The sequence below is a fragment of the Apus apus genome, chromosome Z (genome assembly GCF_020740795.1).
Source record: "Apus apus isolate bApuApu2 chromosome Z, bApuApu2.pri.cur, whole genome shotgun sequence".
Lineage (NCBI taxonomy): Eukaryota > Metazoa > Chordata > Aves > Apodiformes > Apodidae > Apus > Apus apus.
This window is the reverse complement of record NC_067312.1, coordinates 65,843,334-65,867,745: the sequence shown is the minus strand read 5'-3', so window position 1 is coordinate 65,867,745 and position 24,412 is coordinate 65,843,334. Positions and strand designations below refer to the sequence as shown.

At 44.1% G+C, this 24,412-nt stretch overlaps 2 protein-coding genes across 7 annotated transcripts in view; one reads left to right on the top strand and one right to left on the bottom strand.

The window, feature by feature from the left end:
- ABCA1 (ATP binding cassette subfamily A member 1) overlaps positions 1-15,434 on the top strand; it is a 94,566-nt gene extending 79,132 nt beyond the window's left edge. For all 5 annotated transcript variants that reach the window (XM_051641919.1, XM_051641918.1, XM_051641917.1 and 2 more), the window contains exons 31-50: positions 656-845; positions 1,002-1,096; positions 1,508-1,540; positions 2,103-2,208; positions 2,773-2,847; positions 3,269-3,438; positions 4,368-4,545; positions 5,102-5,217; positions 5,306-5,450; positions 6,688-6,811; positions 7,437-7,566; positions 7,694-7,814; positions 8,004-8,066; positions 8,479-8,585; positions 9,003-9,144; positions 10,426-10,560; positions 11,221-11,324; positions 11,441-11,533; positions 11,710-11,953; positions 12,132-15,434. In XM_051641919.1, the coding sequence (XP_051497879.1) occupies positions 656-845; positions 1,002-1,096; positions 1,508-1,540; positions 2,103-2,208; positions 2,773-2,847; positions 3,269-3,438; positions 4,368-4,545; positions 5,102-5,217; positions 5,306-5,450; positions 6,688-6,811; positions 7,437-7,566; positions 7,694-7,814; positions 8,004-8,066; positions 8,479-8,585; positions 9,003-9,144; positions 10,426-10,560; positions 11,221-11,324; positions 11,441-11,533; positions 11,710-11,953; positions 12,132-12,272 (2,512 nt within the window). In that variant the 3' untranslated portion in view covers positions 12,273-15,434. The remainder of the gene's footprint in view (positions 1-655; positions 846-1,001; positions 1,097-1,507; positions 1,541-2,102; positions 2,209-2,772; positions 2,848-3,268; positions 3,439-4,367; positions 4,546-5,101; positions 5,218-5,305; positions 5,451-6,687; positions 6,812-7,436; positions 7,567-7,693; positions 7,815-8,003; positions 8,067-8,478; positions 8,586-9,002; positions 9,145-10,425; positions 10,561-11,220; positions 11,325-11,440; positions 11,534-11,709; positions 11,954-12,131) is intronic.
- A 1,282-nt stretch (positions 15,435-16,716) lies between these two features.
- NIPSNAP3A (nipsnap homolog 3A) lies at positions 16,717-23,649 on the bottom strand. Of its 2 annotated transcripts, none has more exons than XM_051641920.1 (6): positions 23,541-23,649; positions 22,052-22,274; positions 19,886-20,047; positions 18,233-18,382; positions 17,766-17,852; positions 16,717-17,657 (listed from the first exon to the last, which is right to left on the bottom strand). In XM_051641920.1, the coding sequence occupies exons 1-6, from the start codon at positions 23,607-23,609 to the stop codon at positions 17,581-17,583; spliced, it is 768 nt and encodes a 255-aa protein (XP_051497880.1). In that variant the 5' UTR covers positions 23,610-23,649; the 3' UTR covers positions 16,717-17,580. The 2 variants fall into 2 exon arrangements, with proteins under 2 accessions (XP_051497880.1, XP_051497881.1); XM_051641921.1 differs by having other exon boundaries at positions 22,052-22,259.
- Between the last annotated feature and the right edge of the window lie 763 nt (positions 23,650-24,412).

Sequence of the window (24,412 nt, the reverse complement as noted above, 5' to 3'; positions counted from 1 at the left end):
TAGCCTGGAAGAACACGAGCTCATGTTTATAGGGTGATGGGGCAAGGGGTCCTATGTGCTGGCCAGTGGTGGAAAGTAAACTATATTCTGCAAAACAGCCACAGGAACTGGGTTACTCTACCTATGCAGCATGGGGAGGAGGCTGCCCACTAATGCTACCTTAGGAAAGAGCAGTATTCTGGTGCCCTAAAGGCAGAAATATCATCTGAGAAATGGCTGCTGTGATCTTAGAATCACAGAGTAGCTCAAGTTGGAGGAGACCCATAAGGATCAATGAGTCCAGCTCCCTGTTCTTTGCAGGACTACTTAAAACTAAACCATATCACTTGCATTGTCCAGAGGCTCCTTGAACTCTGGCTGCTGTGCATGCTGGGGCTGACTGAAATAAAGTGCTTGTGTACTGTGGAGCAAATGAGAAGAGAGGAGTGTGTGGCCTGCTCCATCAACACCAATCTCTTTGGCACTGGGATCCATTAGAAGTTGCGGAGCTGGATCTGTTTCTCTGAGCTGTTTTTGTCTCAGTGAAGTCAGGCCCCTTTGAAAAACAGCCTGCTTCTTCTGGGGTCTGTGAAGTCTGTTATTTCAATGGCTTGTAAGCAACAGCCATCATAGTTGTTTTAAAAACTGCATTTGTCATGCCTCCTTTCTGACTCAGAGACACTCCTTGCACTGTGGGGCAGAAGGATTGGACCACTGCTGCAGTCCCAGACTCAGTCCTGGACATCTTCTTGAAAGGCAACTGGAGCATGGAGAACCCTTCTCCATCGTGCGAATGCAGCAATGAAAAGATCAAGAAGATGCTGCCTGTGTGTCCACCTGGTGCAGGTGGGCTGCCACCCCCACAGGTAGGAGGGAGCTCAGTGGTGCTGGGGTGAGGGATGCTCCTGGAGAGCACAGTGGCTGGGTGTGATTCTTGTGTGCAGCACTGCACACGGTTTGTTTGACTCCATGTCTTTGTCTTCTGATGGGTGTTTACCTGTGTTTTCCCTGGTGATTGCTAGCGTGAGCAAGATACTGCTGACATCCTCCAGAATCTGACAGGACGCAATATATCGGACTACCTAGTGAAGACCTATGCACAGATCATTGGGAAAAGGTAGCTATTGAATGCACCCTTTCCCTTTCTTCCCCACCAAATGCTTCTTGTACTGGGGATGCTGCAGTTTTGCTCAGGCAAATACGTCTGGGCGAGCCAAGCTCTTTGGCAGTAGGCCAGACACACTCAGCTCCTCAGACTGTCCTGTCTGTAGCTCAAGTGGTGTTTCTGCTTTATTAGTGATGCTGTGGGAGCTTGGAGGGTGGTACCTTGAGCTTTGTAAGCAGAGTATGGGAAAAATCTGGGCACCATACCTAATGGTTACACTGAAGGGGAGTGGTGGGACATATGCCAGAAGTGAGAGGCTATTGCACTTTTTTCCCTGGCCATGTGCCTACAGCACTGGTAGGTCTGCCTCTCCTTTTGTTCCATGTATTATATATACATCACCTTTCTCTTCTGTCTCTGCAGCTTAAAGAATAAGATCTGGGTGAATGAGTTCAGGTGAGTTACTGCCTTTTCTCCAGCATGTATGTTTCCACTGACCCTTGAGCATGATATTAAGCAGGACAGACCCATCTCAGTTTGCAAGATTTTTTATGTGACTCTTAAATACTGTATGTTGAGGGAGCATATTTAAGGATTACATGGGACAACTTCAGAGAACATCACTGGAGAACATGCCTGCAGAGAGCAGCATTGGCCTGAAAAGATTTGCAGGACCAATCTGTTGATACTCTATCCTGAAAGGTGCTGCTCTGCCAAGCAAAGGAAGTAGGGAGATGTCCTGCTTTGCCTGCACTGGCAGTAGAGGATAGCTGCATTCAGTAAACATAACAGCACACTGAGCAGTCATAAGATGGGTATCTAACTCCAGAACCAGGATTAGGAGACATCATGGCTAAGCAACAGTGTAAGAAGATGAAAGTCACTCATGTGAGAGTGGAGATACTTGCCTTGGGTATAGTACAGAAAGAGGAGACATGTGGAGAGGGAGGAGGAATGGCATTTTCTGGAGGTCACTGAGTAGTCAGGTCTTATCATTGCTTTCTATATGAACTTTCAGGTATGGTGGCTTTTCCTTGGGAGCCAGCAGTTCTCTCATGCTTCCTCCAAGCCATGAAGTCACGGATGCCATTAAGCAGGTGAAGAAGATCTTGGAGCTAGCACAGGTGAGCAGCTGTCTCCAGTAAACCCAGGGTGCACTAGTTTCAGAGTCCTCTTACTTGGGAGGTGACATAGAAACTGTAAAATTATGAGCATATGTATGTTAGCTGTGGCTTCTCCTCATTGCCTCGGAGCTAGGGTCTCCCAGGCTGGTGTCTGGTAGCAGCAGAAGGCTTGGGGACATGCTCAGTTGAGGCTTATACAGCCCACATTGCTGGGGTGGGTTCTGCCTAGGCTCAGAAGGAAATTTGGGCCATTGCTTTCTTCTGAGACTGCCTGTGGGCTGCAATGTCTTTGAAGGGTGCCATGCAATCCTGGTTGGTGCTTATTGCTGGGGAAAAAGTGGGCCTAAGGCTGACCTCTCTTACCAGTGGGACTGCAGAAAGGAAAGGGAGAAGGGAATCTGCAGTTTCTCAGCTGTTTTAGCCAATCCAGCTTGGCTGATAAAGGCTGCAGGATGGAAAGAAAGCTGTCAGAGCTGTGAAAAACGTAGTGTGACCCTCCAAGACTCCAGGACATGAATAAAGGCATTCTCAGAGGGGAAGTAACTCTCTCTTTGCTGTTTGCAGGGGAGTTCTGGAGACAGGTTTCTCAACAGTTTGTCAAGTTTCATGAAAGGCTTGGATACAAAGAACAATGTGAAGGTAAATTAACTGGTCCTCACTGCTGTGCCTACTGTTTGAAGCTCTGGTAACCAGGAGTTATTTTTAGTTAGTGAAGTCCTAGCAATTTGCCTTGGGCAGTTGCGTAGACCAGAGCTTTCTGTTTGCTACTGGAAGAAATACAGCTTGTATTTTTGTGTGGGTTTCCCCAAAATCTGTTGGTCTCTTGGAGTCTAGCTCTAAGGCCCAGGGAGGACTTCAGAGCTGGATCACTGCTAGCTTGCAGCAGTCTCTTGTGGTTATTGATCAAACTATATGTTCTGTCCCTGAGCAAACTAGCTGGAAGGATGGGGAAAGAAATTCTGTGCCCTCTGTAGAGGAAGGGATGTTCTGCTGAGCTCAGGAGCCTGTTGGGTAGCTGAGGTACCTGGTGCCTTTCTAATGCTGATGTGATCTCTCACAGGTGTGGTTCAACAACAAGGGCTGGCATGCCATTGCCTCCTTCCTGAATGTGATCAACAATGCTATCCTTCGGGCCAACCTGCAGCAGGGCAAAAACCCTAGTGCTTATGGGATCACTGCCTTCAATCACCCACTCAACCTCACCAAACAACAGCTCTCTGAAGTGGCTCTGTAAGTCCTGACATGGACTGCTGATTACTGGAAACAGGTGCCATGGGGAGGTATTAGCCTCACTAGTCACCACTCAGTGACTAGTGGCATTTAGACTCTTAACGTGCTGGCCTTATTTTCTGTGGCCTGGGCAAGTGGCAACATGTGCTGTTGAACACTTGCTGTTGAACAGCACAGCTGTGCAAGCTTCCTTATGTCTGTGAGTCCCTGGAAGCTGCAGTTTCTGGGAACCAGTGTAATGTTCAGACCTTCTGTTGCTTTAGAAATACCTCTCAGCCATACCCAGAAAGGCAGCTCCCCATGAATAAGGTTGTTCTTTTCTACCAAGGTGCCACTGTTTGATTGGGAACCATTGAAGGATCATGTTCAGTTTTGCCCACTGCCTCAATTGGGGCACATACAGCAACACTCAGGGCTTACTCCACTGAGGCACTGACTTGTCCACTGCTACTGCAGCCAGAGTCACGACTCGTAAGCTGTCTGCAGATATAACCTTCAAACTTCAGGGTAGGGGCAGGTGACAGTCAGATACCTCTGGACTTTAAAACAACGTAAAAAAAACCCAAACCAAACCAAAAACAACCAACAACAAAAAAACCAAATCCCCAACAACGCCAAGAAATCCATTAAGTGGGAAATAAAGTGGTGGTGATAAGGAAGGCAGAAAGCAGTCTGTTACCAACCAATCTCCAGGTTATCCTTGAGATGCCAACAGACTGTGTATGTTCCCTTTGTTATATGGCTGGAGAAAAACTCTGCAGTTAAGACAGCCTGATGTGGTCATCCTTTATCCTGCAAAACAAGCACAACAGAAAGCAAAATGGTTTCTGCACTGTCCTGCATGTGAAGCCTCATTTCATCTCCAAGGAGCCAACACCCACATACAAACACTTTGCTTTCTTCTTGTTTTTTTTTTTTTGTTTGTTCAGGATGACCACCTCTGTGGATGTCTTAGTCTCCATCTGTGTGATCTTTGCCATGTCCTTTGTTCCTGCCAGCTTTGTGGTCTTCCTTATCCAGGAACGTGTCAGCAAGGCTAAACACTTGCAGTTCATTAGTGGTGTGAAGCCTGTGATCTACTGGCTGGCCAACTTTGTCTGGGATATGGTAAGGGCTTTGTGATTATTCTAAACTACCCTCCATTCTGTGTTTGCAGGGTGTCACTGGCACTGAAGTGCCCTGGGGGTGCACTGGGAGCCAGTGGGCACCACGTTAATTCAGTTAATAATAACTGTTCCTGTGGTTTCTGTGTTTACTGTGTTGGAGTGGTGGTTCACCTCGGTGAGAGAAAGAACACTGAACAGAGGATGGAAAAGCAACCAGAAGCTCTATCATCAGCATTTATTATGTCACTTTAAAATACCTGCCCCAAAATGTTTGCTTTTTTAGCCCTTGTTCTGCTCTGTTAAAAGCAGGTTTTTTCACCCTGTGGTATCCAGAACCTCTGAAAGTCTATTGACTACTTCTAGAGGAACGAAGAAATGTACAGGCATGTGTACTACATTGTAGTCCACACATGTGACACTCCTAGGAGTCTCCCATTGGAAACAGCTTTGGGAACACTGAAGAATGTTGAAAACATTGGTTCAGAGCAGAAAGACCTTTCATTATTTTTTTTAAATCATCTGGAAACAAATCTAAAGCCATATTTTTCACCTTCCAGTGCAACTACATTGTTCCAGCCACACTAGTCATCATCATCTTCATCTGCTTCCAGCAGAAGTCCTATGTATCCTCCTCCAACTTGCCTGTGCTGGCTCTCCTTCTGTTTCTCTATGGGTAAGGGAATTCTCATCAGAAGGATGACTGGGAAGGCTCTTAGACTTGCAAGGTGCTTACCTCATGTTCCTGCCTTTCCTCTTGCCAGGTGGTCCATTACCCCTCTCATGTATCCAGCCTCTTTCGTGTTCAAAATCCCCAGCACAGCATATGTTGTGCTGACCAGCGTGAACCTCTTCATTGGCATCAATGGGAGTGTGGCCACCTTTGTCCTGGAGCTCTTCACCAACAACGTATGTTTCCCCACAAGTTACTCATTTCCTTGTGCTGCTACAGTCTGGTTCCATGTTGATGCCATGTTGTCTTTAGCAGCCACTTCGGCAGAAGGGCTAGCCCCTGGTCTGTATACGTGAGCTACTGCAGCAGTTTAAACACATGTTCTGATGGAGATGGGTTAAAGCCCACTTCAGAAATGTTCACAGAATATTTAAGGTGGGAACATACCTCCTGAGATTGTCTTGTCCCACCTCTGAGCAGGGTCAGCTAGAGCAGGTTGCTTACAGCCGTCAGGTTTTGAGCATTTCCAGGGAGGGAGACTCCACAGTCTGTCTGGGCAACCTCTTCTAGTTCTCAATCGTGTTTAGGGGAAAAAAAAAAAAGTTTTCTTATGTTCAGATAGAATTTCCTGTATGTTCTTCATAAGGGGAGGTTTCTTTCTACTACAAGCCATGTGAAATACTCAAGCATTTAGTTGCCCTCAGTTTTTCCTGCTGTGGTAGATACCTCTCTAACTATATTGGGAACTTATGCACTTCACTTCAGTTTTCCAAAGCCAGATGCTTGCTGAGGAAGGTGCAAATTCCTCTCATGCCTACATGCAATGCAAGAGGTTCACCCAGTGGTGTGGAGTGTTCCTTGTAGGGGGCAGCTGGGGAGATCCTGTGGGACTTTCCTGTTGATCGTAGCACTGGCTGTGGGCATGAGGAGGCAGCTGTTGATCCCTTTTGTTACAAGGCCTGTTTTAGCTCAGTAAAAACATGTACATGCTTGAAGACAAGTGCCTGGCAGAACAGGAACATAACCTCAGGCTGCTGCCAGTCCATTCTCTGGACTAAACCAAGTGGGAGGCAACAAAGTAAAAGGATTAGAGTCTTCAATATGGTATAGGGAGGGCTACCCCACAGTCTTGAGATAACCAGTCTGTGTGAGCACAGCTTTCCTGTCTGGTCGACCTGTAGCCTTCCTGCACATCGTTTTTGGCAGATGCTGCCTTTTAGACTCTGAGCTTTTGGAGGAATCTCTCCTTTGGTACAGTTAGCTTGTATTCACAGAATCCTGAGCGGCACAACAACACTGAGTGTCCAGAGGAGCCATGGCACTGGCTTTTTGGAGAGCATTTCTAATCCTTGAATTTTTGTGAGGTTGCAGTGTTGGGGGAGGGAGGGCTAAACCACAACATGGGTCACAGTTGGCAGGTGGTGACTGCTTTCAGCTCCAGTGCCTCACTGACACTTCGTTATGTCTTAACAGAAGCTGAACAACATCAATGACATCCTGAAGTCTGTCTTCCTCATCTTTCCCCATTTCTGCCTGGGACGGGGGCTTATTGACATGGTGAAAAACCAGGCCATGGCTGATGCTCTGGAGAGGTTTGGTAAGTGAGATTGTGTGTGGTCACAGGGACAGTGGCCTGAACTTAACAGAGAAAGCGTAATTCTGCTCCACATGAGCACCCTTTGCTCCTCTGAGTTTTCAGGAACTGAAAATTTATGATTGCACCATGAATCTGATCAAAGTTGGCAAGTCTCCAGAACTGTCCTCTTCAGGTTGTTGCAAGTACTGAAGGGGGTCTAGCAAATAGATCCCCAGATTTTTTAATTATTAGGGGCATTAAATTTAAATGCATAAAGCCAAATGTATGGAGAGGATCATTAGGCCAAGTGTAAGGAATGGCTGAGATTCTGGAAAGCTGAAATTTTTTTTCTGGGATGCAGATGTCAGGCTTGAATCTCAGTTTTTCTGTGTTTCACTGAACTTTTGGGAAGGTAGGCCAGCTCAAACTTCGGCACACCAAATTTTCTGGGCCTGAGTCCCAACTTAATTACATAAGAAATGTGCATGTAGCCTCAACTGGCCCCATGTGTGGTCTGTCCCTTCCTTCCTCCTGCTGGCTGCTCTCCAGTTGCCCCAGTGCCCAGCTTGGTGAGCTCTGCAGGAAGAAATGCTAGTCAGCTCCCGTTGCTCTGGGAAGGTCACTGTGCTCTTCATCTCATTGGCAGGAGAAAATCGTTTTGTCTCGCCTCTGTCGTGGGACTTGGTAGGAAGGAATCTCTTTGCCATGGCAGTGGAGGGCGTTGTCTTCTTCCTCATCACAGTGCTCATCCAGTACAGGTTCTTCATCAAACCCAGGTAGGTTGCCTGCTCCACTTCACCACTGCCAGCAGGTCAAGTTTTCATTGGTGTCCTCCCAGGAGGGGGAGTTTATTAACTATGGAAGCTCTGTTCTGCAAAGGCGTTATCATATTGCTCTCCCCAGGACTGTCTATGCCAAGCTGCCTCCTCTGAATGATGAAGATGAGGATGTAACCAGAGAAAGACAGAGGATTATTAGTGGAGGAGGACAGAGTGACATCTTGGAAATCAAAGAGCTGACGAAGGTAACAGAGAAGTTCTGCATTCCTACGACTTGTTGGCACAACACCATGCAGTTCACCAGAGGCCTCATTCAGAGGAATTCAGTGGGATCAAAATCAGAGGGTGTTTAGCATGTTGAATACATATCATTATAGTTCTGATTATAGTTCTCTTTGACACTGTCCTTCTCATTCTCTTTTTTCTGGTTTCAGATTTACCGAATGAAGCGAAAGCCAGCAGTTGACAGGATCTGTGTTGGAATTCCCCCTGGAGAGGTAAGCTTCACTGTCAAATTCATTGCTTTGCTATTACCACAGTATTTAAGAGCAACAGACAGCAAAGGGTAGGTGAAGATCAGAAACAGATTATTTTTAAATTATATCAAAAGAAATTGCTTGAAAGTTAAAGTGGTTTCTGATTCTGTCCCTCTGCCTTTGAAGAAGATACTTAACTCTGTCTGCAATGAGAGGCCAAACTCTGGTACCCTCCAGGTTTTGGCATGGATACACTGTGGTGGCAGTGCACTGAGGTGGCACCACAGTTCAGTCATTTTTCCAGCCTAAAGAGTCTTTCTTAAAATGAAAGTCCAGATCAAGTTTTCTCCTTCCCATTTGACAGTGCTGGAAATTATGCAGCTGAATCCTATTCTCAAATACACTGTACTCATCTGCTTTTTTGTATCCCCAGTGCTTTGGACTTCTAGGAGTAAATGGTGCTGGCAAGTCATCCACTTTCAAGATGCTAACTGGTGATACAGATGTGTCAGGAGGAGAAGCTTTTCTCAAAGGAAACAGGTGAAAGACCATGCATCTCTCCTCCGCTTCATCCTTCACTGCTTTCTCCTCAGCTTCCACAGCCTTTGTTCCACTTGCAGCAACACTAAACTCTGTCCCACTTTTCCCTTTTTCAACTGCTGGCATTTGTTTCAGCCCTTTGCTGAGTCTAGTAAAGTAGTGTAGTGGCTTAGGAAAACTGATTTAGTCTGGAAGTCACTTTTGAATACCTGCCCTCTCATCTTGAAATGTCATAATTCAAAAACAAAGAGGGGGTGGGGAGAGAGAAAAAATAATTTGGCCAAGACAGACTTCTAGGATCCTGTAATTTTTCTTAGTTCAGTGATTCCAAAACCACTGTTTCACTTACCTTTTTTTGACACCTAAAATAGCAGCATGTACTTGTGAAATCCTAATAAACTGTTTTTTCTTTTACAGTATCTTGTCCAACATCCAAGAAGTCCATCAGAACATGGGCTACTGCCCACAGTTCGATGCTGTTAATGAACTGTTGACAGGGCGAGAGCACTTGGAGTTCTTTGCGCTCCTGAGGGGTGTTCCAGAGAAAGAAGTCTGCAAGGTAAATGAAACGCCATAGGACTCACCCCAGTGACCTGCTTGCCTTCATCCTTCCTGCCACACATGCAATGCCATTATGTGAAATTGTTGAAGATACTGTACAGTGAAATCTGCCCCCTTTGCTTCCAGGGTAAACCAAAGTTGCTGTGTGTTTTCAGTGCTGCCTAGAAAAGTGTACTAAATGGAAGGGCAGATACTTTGGGTCATGTCTTTTTATATACTGGATATACTTCTACACTGAATTACTTCTTTCCTTAAGAGTTTAAGGGATGTGGAGATGCAGATCATGCAAAACCTCACGTGTTGTTAAGAGTTAATTCTTCAGAGTCCCAGGGAGCAAGCACTCTACAGCTTAACAGGAGCCTCATACTGGCTATTATATCTTTCCAATTGGTAACACTGCATCATGCAAGTGCTGCTATTTCAGCACTTGGACATGTGGTTACACTAACAGTCTTTAGGCAATTAATGACAACTAGCTAGTTTCATACAGCACCCTTCTCAGTGCTGTTACCTTGAGTTAACAGCAGTTTTCACTGTGTGTGTCCTGCATGCTGCAGAACAGGAAGGGCTGCAGGTAGGAGGATTACCTTTGTACCCAGTGCAAATTGGATAGAGCCAGAACTGGCACATAAGGGTATGTCCAGGTAGCTTGAATCCCTCTTTGAGAGTAGTGATGGTGGGTGAAAACTGCAAGCTCCTTTGAAAGTTGCTGGTGTGTTCCTCTGTATGATGTTCCCACCAGGCCCATATAAAGAGGGGACCCAGTTCTGGGTATGATCTGAGTTGTAGCCAAATCTCTTCTCCCTAACAGCTTGTAGTCCGCAGGGCAACAACGCCTGCCTGTTGCCACTAATAGTCAGATTGCTGAATAACAAACCACATCCTTCCCATCTGTCTGCAGGGCTAAGACACACCACACTGGGACTGCTCTATGTCAGTAGTGACTCTGTCCCTGCTGCCAGCCCGCAGCAACTAGAAGGCCATTGCTGTGGAGAGCACTGCACTGGTGATCAACATACCTGAACTGATGTTGGACTCATGCCCACTGTCCAATAAGCTGCAGCAATTTGATTTTCTGGCCTCCCTGGAGAAGGATATCACGTATCCTGATCTAGATAGAGGTGAACAGGCTGTTTCAAAACCCATAGCCTTGCCGCATTAGATTCTCAGAGGGGTGTGGTCCTTAAAATATTTTTAAAGCCAAAGCTCATAAGGAGAATCTCATTGTGTATATGCTTGCTGTGCTTGATTCGAGATGGTGCTGTGCTGTCTCCTGTAGGTTGGCGAGTGGGCAATTCGGAAACTGGGCCTTGTGAAATATGGAGAAAAATATGCTGGGAATTACAGTGGAGGGAACAGACGCAAGCTCTCCACAGCCATTGCCCTCATTGGAGGGCCACCTGTGGTTTTTCTGGTGAGTTTACAACCTTTGCTCATTAACATTTTCTTTTAAAACCAGAATAATAAGGTTCAAATTAAGACTACATATCTCACAGCCAACTGATGTTTAAGTACAAAGAGCATATGGAAATAAAGAGTCCCTGTTTAAATGTAGGTGCAAGCTATAAGGTGCCTCCAGGATTCTATTTCTAAAAAATCCCTGGGGAAGCAGGGATCTCAAACATGGCAAACTGCCAGATCTGTAGCTTCTTCACCATTTAGTACTGCTGCAAAGATTTCCATACATACAAAAAAGTAACAGCCTTCCTGCTGACCACAAGCAAATCATACTGTCTAGAAGAGTCAGTCCTTTGTGTTTAACAATTCAATGAAAATTGGAAATACATATTTTAGGATTCTTTACATGAAAACCAAGGAAAACCCTTAAGATTACTGAAGTTCATAGTGCAGGAAACAGTCTAGTGCTCTATTTAAAGAAGCTGATTGACTTAAACTTGATTTAGAATTGGATATTTCAACAGGTTGTAATTGCAGAGTAAGCAGCACTTCTCATTTCTGAAAAAGATTTTCAGCTTTTCCTCTATGCATACTAAGAATGGACAGATAATTTCAGAGATGAAGTGTTTTTTAGTAGAATGTAACAGCATAACTTGTTTTTTGTATATGGTGGCAGGATGAGCCAACAACAGGGATGGATCCCAAAGCACGTCGTTTCTTGTGGAACTGCGCTCTAAGTGTAATCAAAGAGGGGAGATCAGTGGTGCTCACATCTCACAGGCAAGTAGCAGCCCAATTGTATAATACTCTGGCTTTTGCATCTACCAGGGCTAAACTTGGCTACTCTGCCCTTCACTGCTGCTTGCAGTACTAATAAAAATTACTTCTGCCTACAGCATGGAAGAATGTGAAGCCCTGTGCACTCGAATGGCAATAATGGTCAATGGAAGATTCAGGTGTCTGGGCAGTGTTCAACATCTCAAGAACAGGTAGCTATTTTCTTTTCACTTACACCAGAGTACTCTGCATTTTTAAGGAAATACACTCAGAGTTAATTCCTCGTGCAGCGTAGCCATTGTTTCTCTGGCTATAGGAAATGCTGGATTTTAAGCTGTACTTCTGTTTCAAAGGCACTTAACTACTGTGCTGGCCCTCTTGTTTATAGGTTTGGAGATGGTTACACCATAGTGGTGAGAATTGCAGGGGCAAACCCAGACCTGAAGCCTGTTGAAGAGTTCTTTGGACATGCCTTCCCTGGAAGTGTCTTGAAGGAAAAGCATCGGAATATGCTGCAGTACCAGCTTCCGTCTTCACCATCCTCCCTGGCCAGAATATTCAGTATTCTCTCCCAGAACAAAAAGAGACTCCACATAGAAGACTACTCCGTTTCTCAGACCACACTTGACCAAGTAAGTTTTTAGTAACCTGTCTGCCAAAAGATTATTTGTGCAGAGGTAGGAATAAATCCACTGATTTACTAGACTTCTCTGGCCATTTCAGCAAAATACAGTTGTGAATCCAGTAAATAAAATGCCCCGAATTAATGAAAATCCAGGGCAATGTATGACATGGCCTTTTTTCTTGTAGGTATTTGTAAATTTTGCTAAGGACCAAAGCGACGACGACCACACTAAGGACCTGTCATTGCACAAAAACCAGACTGTGGTAGACATTGCAATCCTTAATTCCTTCCTGCAAGATGAGAAGGTAAAAGAAAGTTGTGTGTGAGCCAATTTCAGCAAAGAAATGATGAGCAGAATGCAAACTTCCTGTTCCTGGGATAGGATACTCCCAAAGAAGAAGCTAAAGGAAGAGAAACTGGACACTCTACTGATAACCATTCAATGCAATGCAATTCAATGCAATGAAAACAAAATTCCTTTACAGGGGCAGTGCCTCATGGAGTCGTCTTGTACTGTTCTCAAGTGAAAGACTTGAACTTAGCTCATTACAGTATAACTCTGAAGCTGTGGTAAGGCACCCACCAGATGCTGTGGGCTTCCAACTGTACCGTATCTTGTCCAGTACGGTATGTTTTCACTAGGGTTGCAAAAATTGTTCATTGAGGAGTCATGGCCAGTGGTTATTTATAGGTATTTTAGGCATGCATGTTTTAGTCTTTAAAACAATCATGTCAGGAGTGGGAATTTCCTGGTGCTACATCCATTGCTGGCAATGAATGCACCAAGACAGTCAGTGGCAGGAAAAGTCACCACCCATGATGTAGCCTTAGCTTGTGAAAACTGACCTGACCAGCTGTTTTTTCTAGACTGGTGTAGGTCAGTTGGTGAGAAATCTGGGGCCACAAAGCACTACCGTGCAGATGGGATGGCAAGAGATGGGCCATCATATCCATACATCTCCATCAGTAAGTGGTGATGCCCAGAACTGTGAACCCTGCAAATGCACAGGATTGTCCCACCAGCATTACAACCAATAAGCTGCTCTGACTAGGTTTTTGTGTAGCTAAGTACTCTCCTGCTCCCTTGAGGTACTGCAGCAGCTGTATGAACACCTAGTAGGAGGAAGTGGGTGAGAAGCAGACCTAGGGTTTGGACCACAGCAGCAAACTCAGTAGTTGTACAAGCTGCTAATGCCAAGAGCAAATTCTGAATCATGAGATGTCACTCAGATGTGTAATATCTGCTCTTTAACCCCTGCTTTGCACCAGAAAGGTACCCATCATCTGGAGTTACTGCTTAGCACAAGCATGTTGCCATTTCTGGTTTTGCCAGATAAAACTAGAAATAAGATGTAGATTTTTTTTTTTAAAACAGTATTATTTATGACTTTGAATAGGTAGGTAGCATAATTAGGGATTGAAAGTGCTTTAAGTTGATCTTCGTAGCCACAGTATTTCTTTACATTATGCCTGCAATGCTATGCTCTCATTCTGTCCATGCAGTGATAGCTACATTCATGATCTGACCAAGTTCCAGACTCAAGCAATCAGCCACTATCTGCAACTACTGCAAGTTGAGCACCTAGAATTTTCCTCTTTGGAAACTGGTATAACATTAGATTAACATGTAAGTTTCTGCTTCTGTTGTGCAGTGTAGTTTTGGTCATTAGGTGATCCCTAACTGGAAGATACACCCTTATTACACATGTGACAAACTGCTTCAGTAAAAATCCCCTTCAAGAACAAGGCAGTTCAAAATAGTAATGCTACGGTTACATCAGTCAGTAGTTCTTAAAGTTCTACAAATCCACGATAATATTAGAGGGGATGTTACATGGTAACCAATTCTTGTTCACATTGTACAACAGTCATGGGAGAGTATGCTTTCATTAGTACACTTTCAGGCCCCTTTGTCTTGTTTTTACATCCGGAAACAGGTTCAGTAATGTGGTTTGAACCCAAGTGCAGTTCCTGGGCTGTTTCTATATGTCATGCCTCCGCCTTAAGTAACCCCTAACAGGTTCTGCACTAGTTCTTGATGCTACTTCATCATGAATCAGTCATGGACCATTTTCTTCTGTGAATGCCCATAGCAGCCCCACAAACAGCAAGTGGCTGGCATGAGCCTGAAGAATGCTGAGAACATATTTCCAGGTATACTCGGTAACACTGACCAATTCAGCATTTTTAATACACATACATTTAAATATTTAGCACAAGTTCCCAGTCCCTGCTGTGTCCTGCCTTGGAATAAAGTAAGAGCTTACTACATGCTCTGCTGAAGTGCCTTTTTCATACTGGTTTGGTTTTTTTCCTTTGTTTTTTTTTTTTTTTTAAATCTGTGTAATACATTGGTAAGGGGATTGAGAAAGGAGTGTAATGGGGATTGGTATACCTCACTTAAAACATGCTTTGTTATTACCTTTATGGCATCATCACTCTATGGGGATGAGTTACAGGGTGATAGATACATCAGACTTCCAGGTGCAGAAAAATTACTAACAGCTGAGCTACAGCCATGACTTCTCTATAACAGGCTGCAGGTATGTTACGGTATCATTGAAACAAATAGCATGAACTGAAGGCTTACCACTGCTAAAAATCACTATTACAAATCAGCATTAAGTCACCGGAGTGAAGGGCTCAAGTTTTGCACTGCACCAAACTAGTGCATGTAGAACTAGAACGAGTTCTAGGAGGATTCAGATTTGTTCCTGAAAGGGCTGTGGTTTGCTCTTTGTAACTGCTCATGTAAATTACCAGTTTAGCAAGAAAGAAAAGTCACATCATCATCATCTTCCTTAGCTCATGAAAAAGCGATTCTTGATTCCTATTCCCCTGTGACTGCCATGCTCATACAGAGTCTGTTGTGACAAAATGTTACAGCAAACATAGATGTTAACTGAACAATTTCACAGCTCTGATCTATTGTTTGTACTGAACAGGCAGCGTAATGCAACTCTCACATGAAGATTTGTTCTAAGTTTAGCCAGCCACTCATTTACTCTTTTAAGTGTGTATTGGGGGAAAAAAAAGCACTCTGGTGTCACATACAGTATATGAACCACTCTTGATAATGAAACTGCACTGAGGTGTTAACTTATTTTAAGCTTTATTACTATTGACATGTTGCATCCCTCTTTGTAGTACGTTTGTATTTGAGTAAGGAGTTGTTGTATTTTCCCCATGGTTAAATCACCACTTTGTGCTTATCCTTCCCTCCTGAATTAATAGTTGGTCCTTCATTCCAAGCACTTTATGCTATCTGTAATGGGATCTATTTTTGCACTGGAATATCTGTTAACTTTGCAAAAATCTGGAGAGATTTCACAACTTAAATTTCTAAGTTAAATCCTTAAATGGACATTTTCATTAAAAGCAAAAAAAAAAGTATATATATTTGTATTTGCTAATAACTGTTATGTGAAGTATTAAAAGGCACTCTAATTGCCTTGTATTAAGTAAAAAATAAAGCTGTTATGGCACCATTAGTTTGCAAAGTGTAATTTTATTTTCTTCTGTGCTGCTGTCAGCAGCTCTTGTTTTGCTTGGTTTTATTTTGTTGTGAAATTTGATGCATGATATACAAGTAATTTCCAGTCTCTCTACAAATTAGCATGGGGCATGTGCTATTTTCAGGCAAGTGAGGTGACACAAGATTTGAAAGGCAAGTGCTACTTTAGGCTTCTGAAGTTAGTAAATAAAAAGGTCTCCAGCAAGTCTTGAAAAAAGTGATTGGTGAACTGTGAAATCCAGCTGCAGAGCACAAAAAAATGTACCTGGGTGTTTAAATGCCAAGTCAGCTACCAGCCTCTGACTATTTCCGTTAGAGATGCAGCAGGTTGCAACTATTGATAATTGTTCCTCCTCTTTGCTAAAAATACCCTGTACTTGTTTTCACTGACAAAGGAAAATGTTAAGTAAACATAACTAATCCTTGTTAGTAACAAATTAAAGGAAGACCACTGAAGTTAACACTAGATGGATTTTGAAGAGTGTTTACAATGAAAGCAGACTAATGGTCTGTTTGCTCAAGGAAAAACTGAGTTTAAAATTTTGCTTTCTAGTGCCTGCAGTCCCACTGTCAACCAATTAAGTTCCAGAATCCAACGAATTTGGGAAGCTACACTCATCAGGAAAATTCATCTTGAGATAAGAAGCCAATTCCTGGGCTTTCTGTTTTAATTATTCTGAATCATCTTGGTAGTGATGATTTATCAAGCCATTTATACCTTAAAAAATTATTTGTAAAATATGACAGTGGTCTCTCCAGTAGTGCTTGTTCCACCCTGAGAATGCTAAATATGGCTCTGTTGGAGGGGGGGGAGGGGAAGGAAAGTATGAAGACTTGGTTATAGGAGCTGAGACCTGTTATATACTCTCCCTGACTCCAGCAGATGGATCCCATCTGTGTACTTTGGACATAAGCATAATTGCCTACAGCTGTTTTTTAGTGCTTTCCATCAGATCTTGATGCACTTTACAGAAGCAATTCATCATTGTGCAGTCTGCGTAAAGATACTTCAGTAGGGATGTGAAATCAATTACTCAGGTCAGTGATTAACCTGTGAAAAAGTCTCCCCAAGTGCTCTGCCAGTTAGTGACCTTTACATTGCAGAAGAGGGTGCTCCATAACACTGAACACAAAACACAAGTTTGACTTGTCAGTCCCTTTGCCCTCTACCATGCTGCTATTCACTCGAACTTACTGGCTCTGTAGCAACTTTTCACCAAGACTGTTGGCAAAAACACAAGAGCTGCTGAACACTGTACTTGGAGAATGGGGTTTATTATTTCAGAGTTTAAAAAGAGTAAGAGCTTGAGCTGTAAACACTAAAAAAAATCATGCTTTATCCCCATACATTTGGCTTTTAACAGTCTTGCAAAAAGTATTTCAAAGAATATAAGCACATGTAGATCTGCCAAGTTTGATTACACTGTTGAACAGTATTAAAATACCTAAGACAGCACTATGTTTTGCAGAAATGTTTAATAAACAAGAAAGGAAAGTGAACTAACAAGATAATGAATATTTGCTGTTCTCAGGGCAGAGTTCATAAGGACCCCATACCTGACCAGCCCCACTGCAGCACTTCCTAAGGGCAATTCCAGCCACATTGATGTTGTACATCACTCAATTAATACAAAGCATCCCAGTGGTAAGCCTGATCAAACCGTAATTGGGTAATATCTATGGGGGCATTCCTTCTTAAACCACTATGTCATAGCCAAGATGTGATAATTACAAGGGTTGCTAAAGTACATAATGAAAATTATACCAGCCCTGAGCTTTAATGTTGGAAAAGAGCAGTTAAACTACTAGGTTTGATAAGTGACCTAGCTATGCAGAAAAGTATTAAAATAAAAATCAGGTGAAGTTTGGTTCATATTGTGATATGGTTTGAGTTCTCTTTCCAGGGGATGTAGGAACATCATAAACTTCTGTTTAGCAATTACTATCAGGGTGCAAACTTTTACTGATTTCACAGTGATAGCACTTAGCATTTTACATACATTTACTGTAAACTGAAGAACAGCTGGCTCAGTTCTTCATGGCATGACACTCCATATGAAGGTACTTGCTGACATTACCTCCATCTTGTCCTTTCTGCAGTTAAATCTTCTAGAAGAAGGTTATTTCAGTGGTGAGCATTGCAGAGGAATCAGGAGCATGTTTTGCTGAGACTCCAAGAATCTGACACTGTCCCGCACTGAAATTAAATGCATGTTTAATTAAGACAGTAATACAATAAGAAATAATACTTTTCTCAGCATGCAAGCAGAACTCCAGTGAGTTCTCTGGATCCATCATCTCCTACCAGCTGCTACCACTCTGGCATCTTCATGGGCCCTGTGCCTTCCCGCTGCCCGGTCATCTGGGCTCTCATTCCACCAGATCACATGGACTGAGAAAATACAAATAAAGTCAGCTGAATACTGTTACACTGCATTACAGCATGTATTTTAAGTCCCAGCGGTTGGCTATTGCCTCTTAGATGCCTTGAAGTTAGCAGAAAAAAGTATCCAGGCAAGTGGAATGATGCTCTGCTTAAGCTTTAAAATGTTTGATTCTTCAACATCAGATCTGAATGTCTTTTAAGATAGCAGGACCTGACTTAAGCTTATAAACCAATACACAAAGCTGGCTTCAAGGATTATTTACATGACTTTGGTGTTCTACACCAACATTTTCATCAAGCCTGCCAATCCTGATCCAGGACAAGGGCTTGCCCCTCTCCCTCCACCCCTTCCCATGCCAAAGTCTGTATCAGAAATTGAGTAGTACCTGTGTTCAGTAACCCATACTCTGTGTGGAAAACACCAATCAGCTTGGTGTAGCCTGTGTTGATGTGAGCATTGATTGCTGCTCGAAATGCTTCGCCCCACAACGCTGGCCCACCAGGCTTCATCTGGAAAGTAACCCATTCATACACTCCTGGAAGAAAAGGCAAAGGTGACCTTCAGAAAGGAAATACAAATTAATATACTGGTGTGTTGTGGCCCCGACATACTGTGAAACCAGCACTGCCATTACCTGCCATTTGAGGTCAGCAGGGCATGAAACTGCCTGTTCATCCCAGCGTGCACAAAATCTTGCAGCATCCAGAGCTTACAAAAGGACATACAAGTGGCTCACTAACTGCAGATGGTTCTAGGGCAAGTGCCAGTACTGGGACCCTGAAGAACAGAAGGCTTCAGACAACGCCCAACTTAGTAATTTTCAGTGTTCCCTGGAAACTGGGGAGATTCAGACTATTTCCCACAAATCACAAATACTCATAAGGGTTTGTGGGATCTGGATGGCTGATTGAACAATGCAAGGTGGCCTTTTACAAGACTCAGAATATTTTCCACCATTGATGACATGATAAGCCCCTTTCACTCCTGGCAGTTGGTCACAAGAAGATCTGAAGGCATAACCAGCAGATCAGGACTAGCTTAGCATTTCTCCTCTGCCAAACAATCTCCCTTGATTGTAGGCAAATGGCATGATTTGCCAAAAGACTACAGTCCTGCTACAAGACATCTTACCTGTCTCCTTTCCCTTCAGGTAGTTACTCTAGATCATAATTGCTGACTCTTTTAATAAAAAGCTAGGCGCTTGCCATATGGCGATATTGGTGTGTCTGGTCTCTTTCTCCAGCAATAAGCTGGAGATAAACAAAAATGGGAAGTGTTTAAAACGTCAGCTCTCCAGTTTTAAGAGAAAACTGGACTGCTTTCAAATTTAACAGCAGAAAACTGAAAAGCATAGGGAAATAAAGAACAAAGATTACTGTATGTATGCACATGCTGAGGGCTAACACAAGGCCTGGTGGACATCAATCCATGCAACCAAGTCTGCAATGTTCATAAGCTGGGGAACAGTCAATACTATTAATACCACAGCTGCAACACAGAGAATTAAACAAGATCAGGACTGGACATGTACACCTAATCTATGATTGTTACAAAGTGTGCTTGACTTGCCCACAACTTTAAGAAGTAGGGATTGTTATTTTTTTTTTTTCCTAAAAAACTATTACACAAAAGAAGCAGTAACATCAAAGCAAATTGATAAAAAGCTTATGTGAAAGAGAACAATCACGGTCTTTCATGTCTCCAGGAAACACTCTCTCCCTGTGAGATGGACAAAGCAAGTTTGGGATGACTACTCTGACCACTACTACCGTGTTGTCATTTTGCATGTTCATATAGGCAATTCACAAACCTGTTTGCAATCTTACTGATCAGGGCTCTAGTCAGTTATTGGTATTAGTGTAAAAGCCTTCTTAAAAACATTCTGTGTTATGTCACCTTTTTCACATGAGCATATGCACATGCACTTGTTACATAAACAGTTATAAAATCATGTAATACCTGGTTTAAACTTTAAGCCATTTTTTGTTAGTCAGTCAGCAACAGTAACTTTAATCAGCAAAAAAGAAGATAAGCTCACCCCCTTCTTTTGGAGGCTTCCCAAGTTGACACCAGGGTACCAGATAAGCAACTTCATTGTGCTGCTTTTCTATCAAGGGGAGAGCTGCAGAGAGGAATTTTCCCTGCCAGTCTTTGTCATTGGCTAGCGCATGCCGAACTGCTGCTCTGTGGGCAAAATTATCTGTAAGAAAGGAAAACAAAACCAAAAAACACTATGAAAAAATGCACTTAATGTCACATCAGACTCAATCAAAATGCGCAGGCCAGCAGCACTTAGGTTGAGTTTGAAACTGATAGTTTTCAGCAGCATATTAACTCAAAGCAGAAAAGGTAAGTTTCTTTTAAATTATGAAAAAATCTTTGCTTTAGATCTCAGATTTAAAGTTTCAAGACAAACCAACTTTAAAAAGCCAAACCAACTTTTTTAAAAAAAAGTTTATAGAAAAGTTAAAATATATTAAGCAATGTTACTGTTAAGAAAGATTAATATATGGCATCTGCAGGGACTACTAGATGTGGCAACAGTTACCAAGGATAAAGAGATCTGGAGGAAGCATAGTGGATATAGAAGTGAAGTGGAAAAGAAAAATTCAGGTTTATTAGCCTACTAAGACAAAATTAAGAAAAGCATAAAATTAAATTAAAATTACACGTGTAGAAGTAAGGTTTGTTCATCTACATACAAAGTTATTGAATGCCTAACACCTAGAGCTTCTTTTTTTTTTTAAATTTAAACCCAAACCCACTGAATTAAGAATGTCTGAATTTCAATTGGCTAGGCTGCAGTGGCATCTTAAGCAGTATGTTTATGCTGACAGCTTTCAATAATACAAGAGAAAAATCCAGCATCTCAGAATGGGAAGAACCCTGGGAATTACCAGTACCTTAGGACCAAGAGAAAAAGATACCAATTATCTTTTACCACTAAAATATATATAAGCAGGGGTCTGATGAATCAAAGAGAAAGGATACTGTATTTCACACATGTAATCACCATTAGGGAACAAATACAAATTGTAGGTTTTTCCTTAATTTTAATATAGAATCATAGAATGTCCTGGGTTGGAAGAAACCTCTAAAGGTCATCTAGTCCAAACCCCTACAATAAGCAGGGATATCTCACCACAAAATTTCCACTTTAAAAGCTGCTCACAGATTTTTGAAAGTGATATTTTTGAAGAAAGAACAAGGCAAAAAAGCAGGGCAACTTTTAAATCATAGATGTATGTAAACTTGTAAGATTCCCACTGACAGCCTTCTGGTGCCTTCAGCCCTCCAGGACAAAAGGGGTGACTCCTTATGCTCAAAAGGTACTGTCAACATGCTGTATTTCAATGAGCAGGCTGAGGACTTCAGAAACAAAATTTTCTATTTCAGCATTCAGATGTACCCTGGACTGCAGCAGATGCACAAAGAAATACCAGCATGCCTTCCCACCTCTCCATAACCCAAGTATGTGGAACCCTTGGGTTCCACAAAGACCACAGCCAGCACACCCACTTTTTTACATAATTGTAGCTTTTCTTGGCTCACCAGCACCTTGCAGGTCAGCACAGACTCCAACAACATTAAAAGTTGATTACACTGCAAGAAGCCTGCTGCTACCGAGGCTGAAGCAGCAGCAAAAGCTCTTGGTGCACTTGGGAAGCTGGGGCTGGTGGAGTGGCTTCCCACCTCAGCACAGTACAGCTGCAGGAGTTTAAGCCTGCAAACTGTGTGCTCATTTGTTTTAGGGGAGTGACTGTTACAAGCAGCTAAAATTCGAGAACAACTGTACAAGCATACAAACAAGCACAGAATTGTCTGCACTTACTATATGTATTATCTTATCAAGGAGGTCTCAAACTTTCCTCCATCCGTTTTCAAACTCTGAAGACACCTGTGCTTCAGGAACAGGCCCTAAGTTAAAAATATTTACTATGAACAAAGTACTCTGTCACAGCTCCTCTATTACACCTGCTTTGCACAGAGACCGCTGTTTAAGAACAGTTGCAAACTCTCTCATCCTGACACGTCAAAACCGTCGTGTTTTTTTCAGTATCCAGTACAGGAACAAATTTTTTTGGGACACTGTCTTACAGCAGGAGCAACAAACAAAAGCTAGGTAAGCATTCTCCCTGTCTTCTTGCCTAGGAGACTGGGAGCACAGAGAGAGCAGAGCAGCGTAAGCGGATGCTGAGCGTACCGTACTTCCAAACGTGGACAACTGTATTCATGGCTCCTAGCTCCGCAGACCAGAATCCCACCAGCTCTGAGTGAGCTGTGCGAAGGTGAAAGTACTTGTTGACCATTTCCACAAACTCCTTCATCTTTGATGGCTTAACATCATATGTGCGGATTTCGTAGAAAACGCTATCATTTTGTCTGGGCCCTGTAGCAAGGGATGCAAGCACCTGAGGGAAAAACAACTAAAACCAATTCTTGAGCCAGGAAACTGTCCTCTGTCTGATTTCTAGGCTTTTTATTAAACAGTGAGAGGCTAGAGATGCAATTTTTTTTTTTCCTGGAGGCTCAGAGGGAGTACTACATGATCTCTACTACAAAAGTATCCTGTTCCCATGCACATTATTTACTGCACCTCCTCTTGGCAGTGCAACAGACCATGACATGTCATTTACTTGTGACACTCAACTGTTTTAATTACTAGCCCATAAGAAAGCAGGATTTTCCTTTTCTCATACCTCTTCCTCAGGAAGTTAGCAGCAGGATGTAAAAAGGCAAAGAAATAAACAGAGTTGGCTAAACACACTATTCAAAGGCAGAGCTGCTGATGGCACCATAGCATCGGCCTGCATTTCCCTTTGCTGACCAACTCATCTGTTCTGTAACAACAGTCTCTTATAACTACAATCTTACATCAGTATTAGCAAAATACATATCACTGGCAAAAGAAAGAAGACACCAGCTCTTGGGAAAAGGCTGATTTCCTTCCAGCACAAGACTGATGAAGCCTACATGCTTGCCCTTCACCGGCTGCTTCCCGAGGCTGGTCAGAAACAGCTTTCTATCCCTGTGCAATAAATCCCTTCCCAAGTCCCAGAATACGCTTCTTTTTGCAACTGCCTCAATAACCTGCTCAGCTCTCAAGTAAAACTAGACCAAGTAAGGCCAAACCACACCTTTGGCCCTAGCCCGTGTCTGCCCAGAGGTGACTGCAGGACGGATTTTGGACACCGCTTCCTTCAACACCCGCAGGCGTGCGCGCCCTGCAGCGCAAGCCACAAAATACAGACGGTCCAGACCAAAGGTCTTTGTTTCCCTGTGACCCTCCTGGAGCACCACACATCCAGCGCTGGCTGCCACGTGTCACCGCTTCACTTAGCACTTACACACTTGCTAAATCCCCTCAGGGTCCCGAAATTACAGCCATCCTGCGCTCACGGTGAGCAACCCTCAGAGCAGCCGGCTGCCGGGAGGCTCACGCCGGGCTGAATTTCTGCAGGAAAAGGGAAGCCTGGACGTTTCCTCCCACTCAAAACAAATTACGGACATCAGCTGGACCCCCCCCCCCCCCATTCCCGCCCAGAGAGCTCGGTCACGGAGTCACGCTCTCCAAAGCCTGGAGAAGACCCGAACAGGCCCGTCGATGAGGATGATGTGGCGACCACCGCAGCCTCGGGCCAGACCGCCGGGTCCCTCCCGCCCCGGAGCCCGGCTCCCCGGCCGGGCGGTACCTGAGGACGGGCCCGGGCCAGGCGGGCGGCGGCGGCGAGAGGCCGGCGGAGCGGCCCCGGGGGCAGCATGGCGAGCGGGGCCGGCGGTTCCGGGACGGAGGGAGGAGGAAGGGAGGGAGGGAGGAGGAAAGGAGGCAGGGAGGGAGGGAGGGAGCGCGGCCCCGGGGCGGTCCCGGGCGGGCGGACCTTCCCTAGACGGGGCGGCCGCGGGGCCGGACTGTGAGCCCCGCTCGGCGGGTCAGCAGCGAGGCGGGACGCGGCCGGGGGTGTTTGGTTTGTCTTGCTCATTCCGCTGGAATGGGAGGGAGGGATGGAGAGGGCACCGCTGGTATGAAATGCTTTTTCAGGTTTACCGGGTTTCAGTGTCTGAAATGTGTGTCCGTCCCTGCCGGAGTGCCTGGATACAATAAAAATTAAAAAAAAAAACAAAGTGTCTGGATTGCTTGGGGAGACCTGGAACTCTTCTTGGCTGTCACAGGGACGAATTACTCAGTAAATCGCTTGCCCTCCAGCATCTGGAGGATCAGACTTCAAGTTGTTCAGGTGCGAATCCTCCACCCGCAGCCCTCTCCCGGAAGAAATCCCTGCTTTTTGGGGTAACGCCAAGCGTTGTGCCGCGCGCTGCCGCCCCATCTCGGCTGTGTCCCTCGCTGCCTCGTTCCGGCCACCGCACGGCTTCCCAGGGGTGGGATGTGGGGATGGCTGAGGCCGAAGGCTTTTGCGGAGTTAAATACGGGCCAAAATAAACGTGAAGGTTAAAAGTTTCACCGGTGTCAGTGCACCCAGTGTTTTACAAATCTGCTCCTGGGAAGTGGTAGTTTATGGAAGGCTGCCCAAATTAACAAGGCAATACCTTTTATAATTCCTCTTAC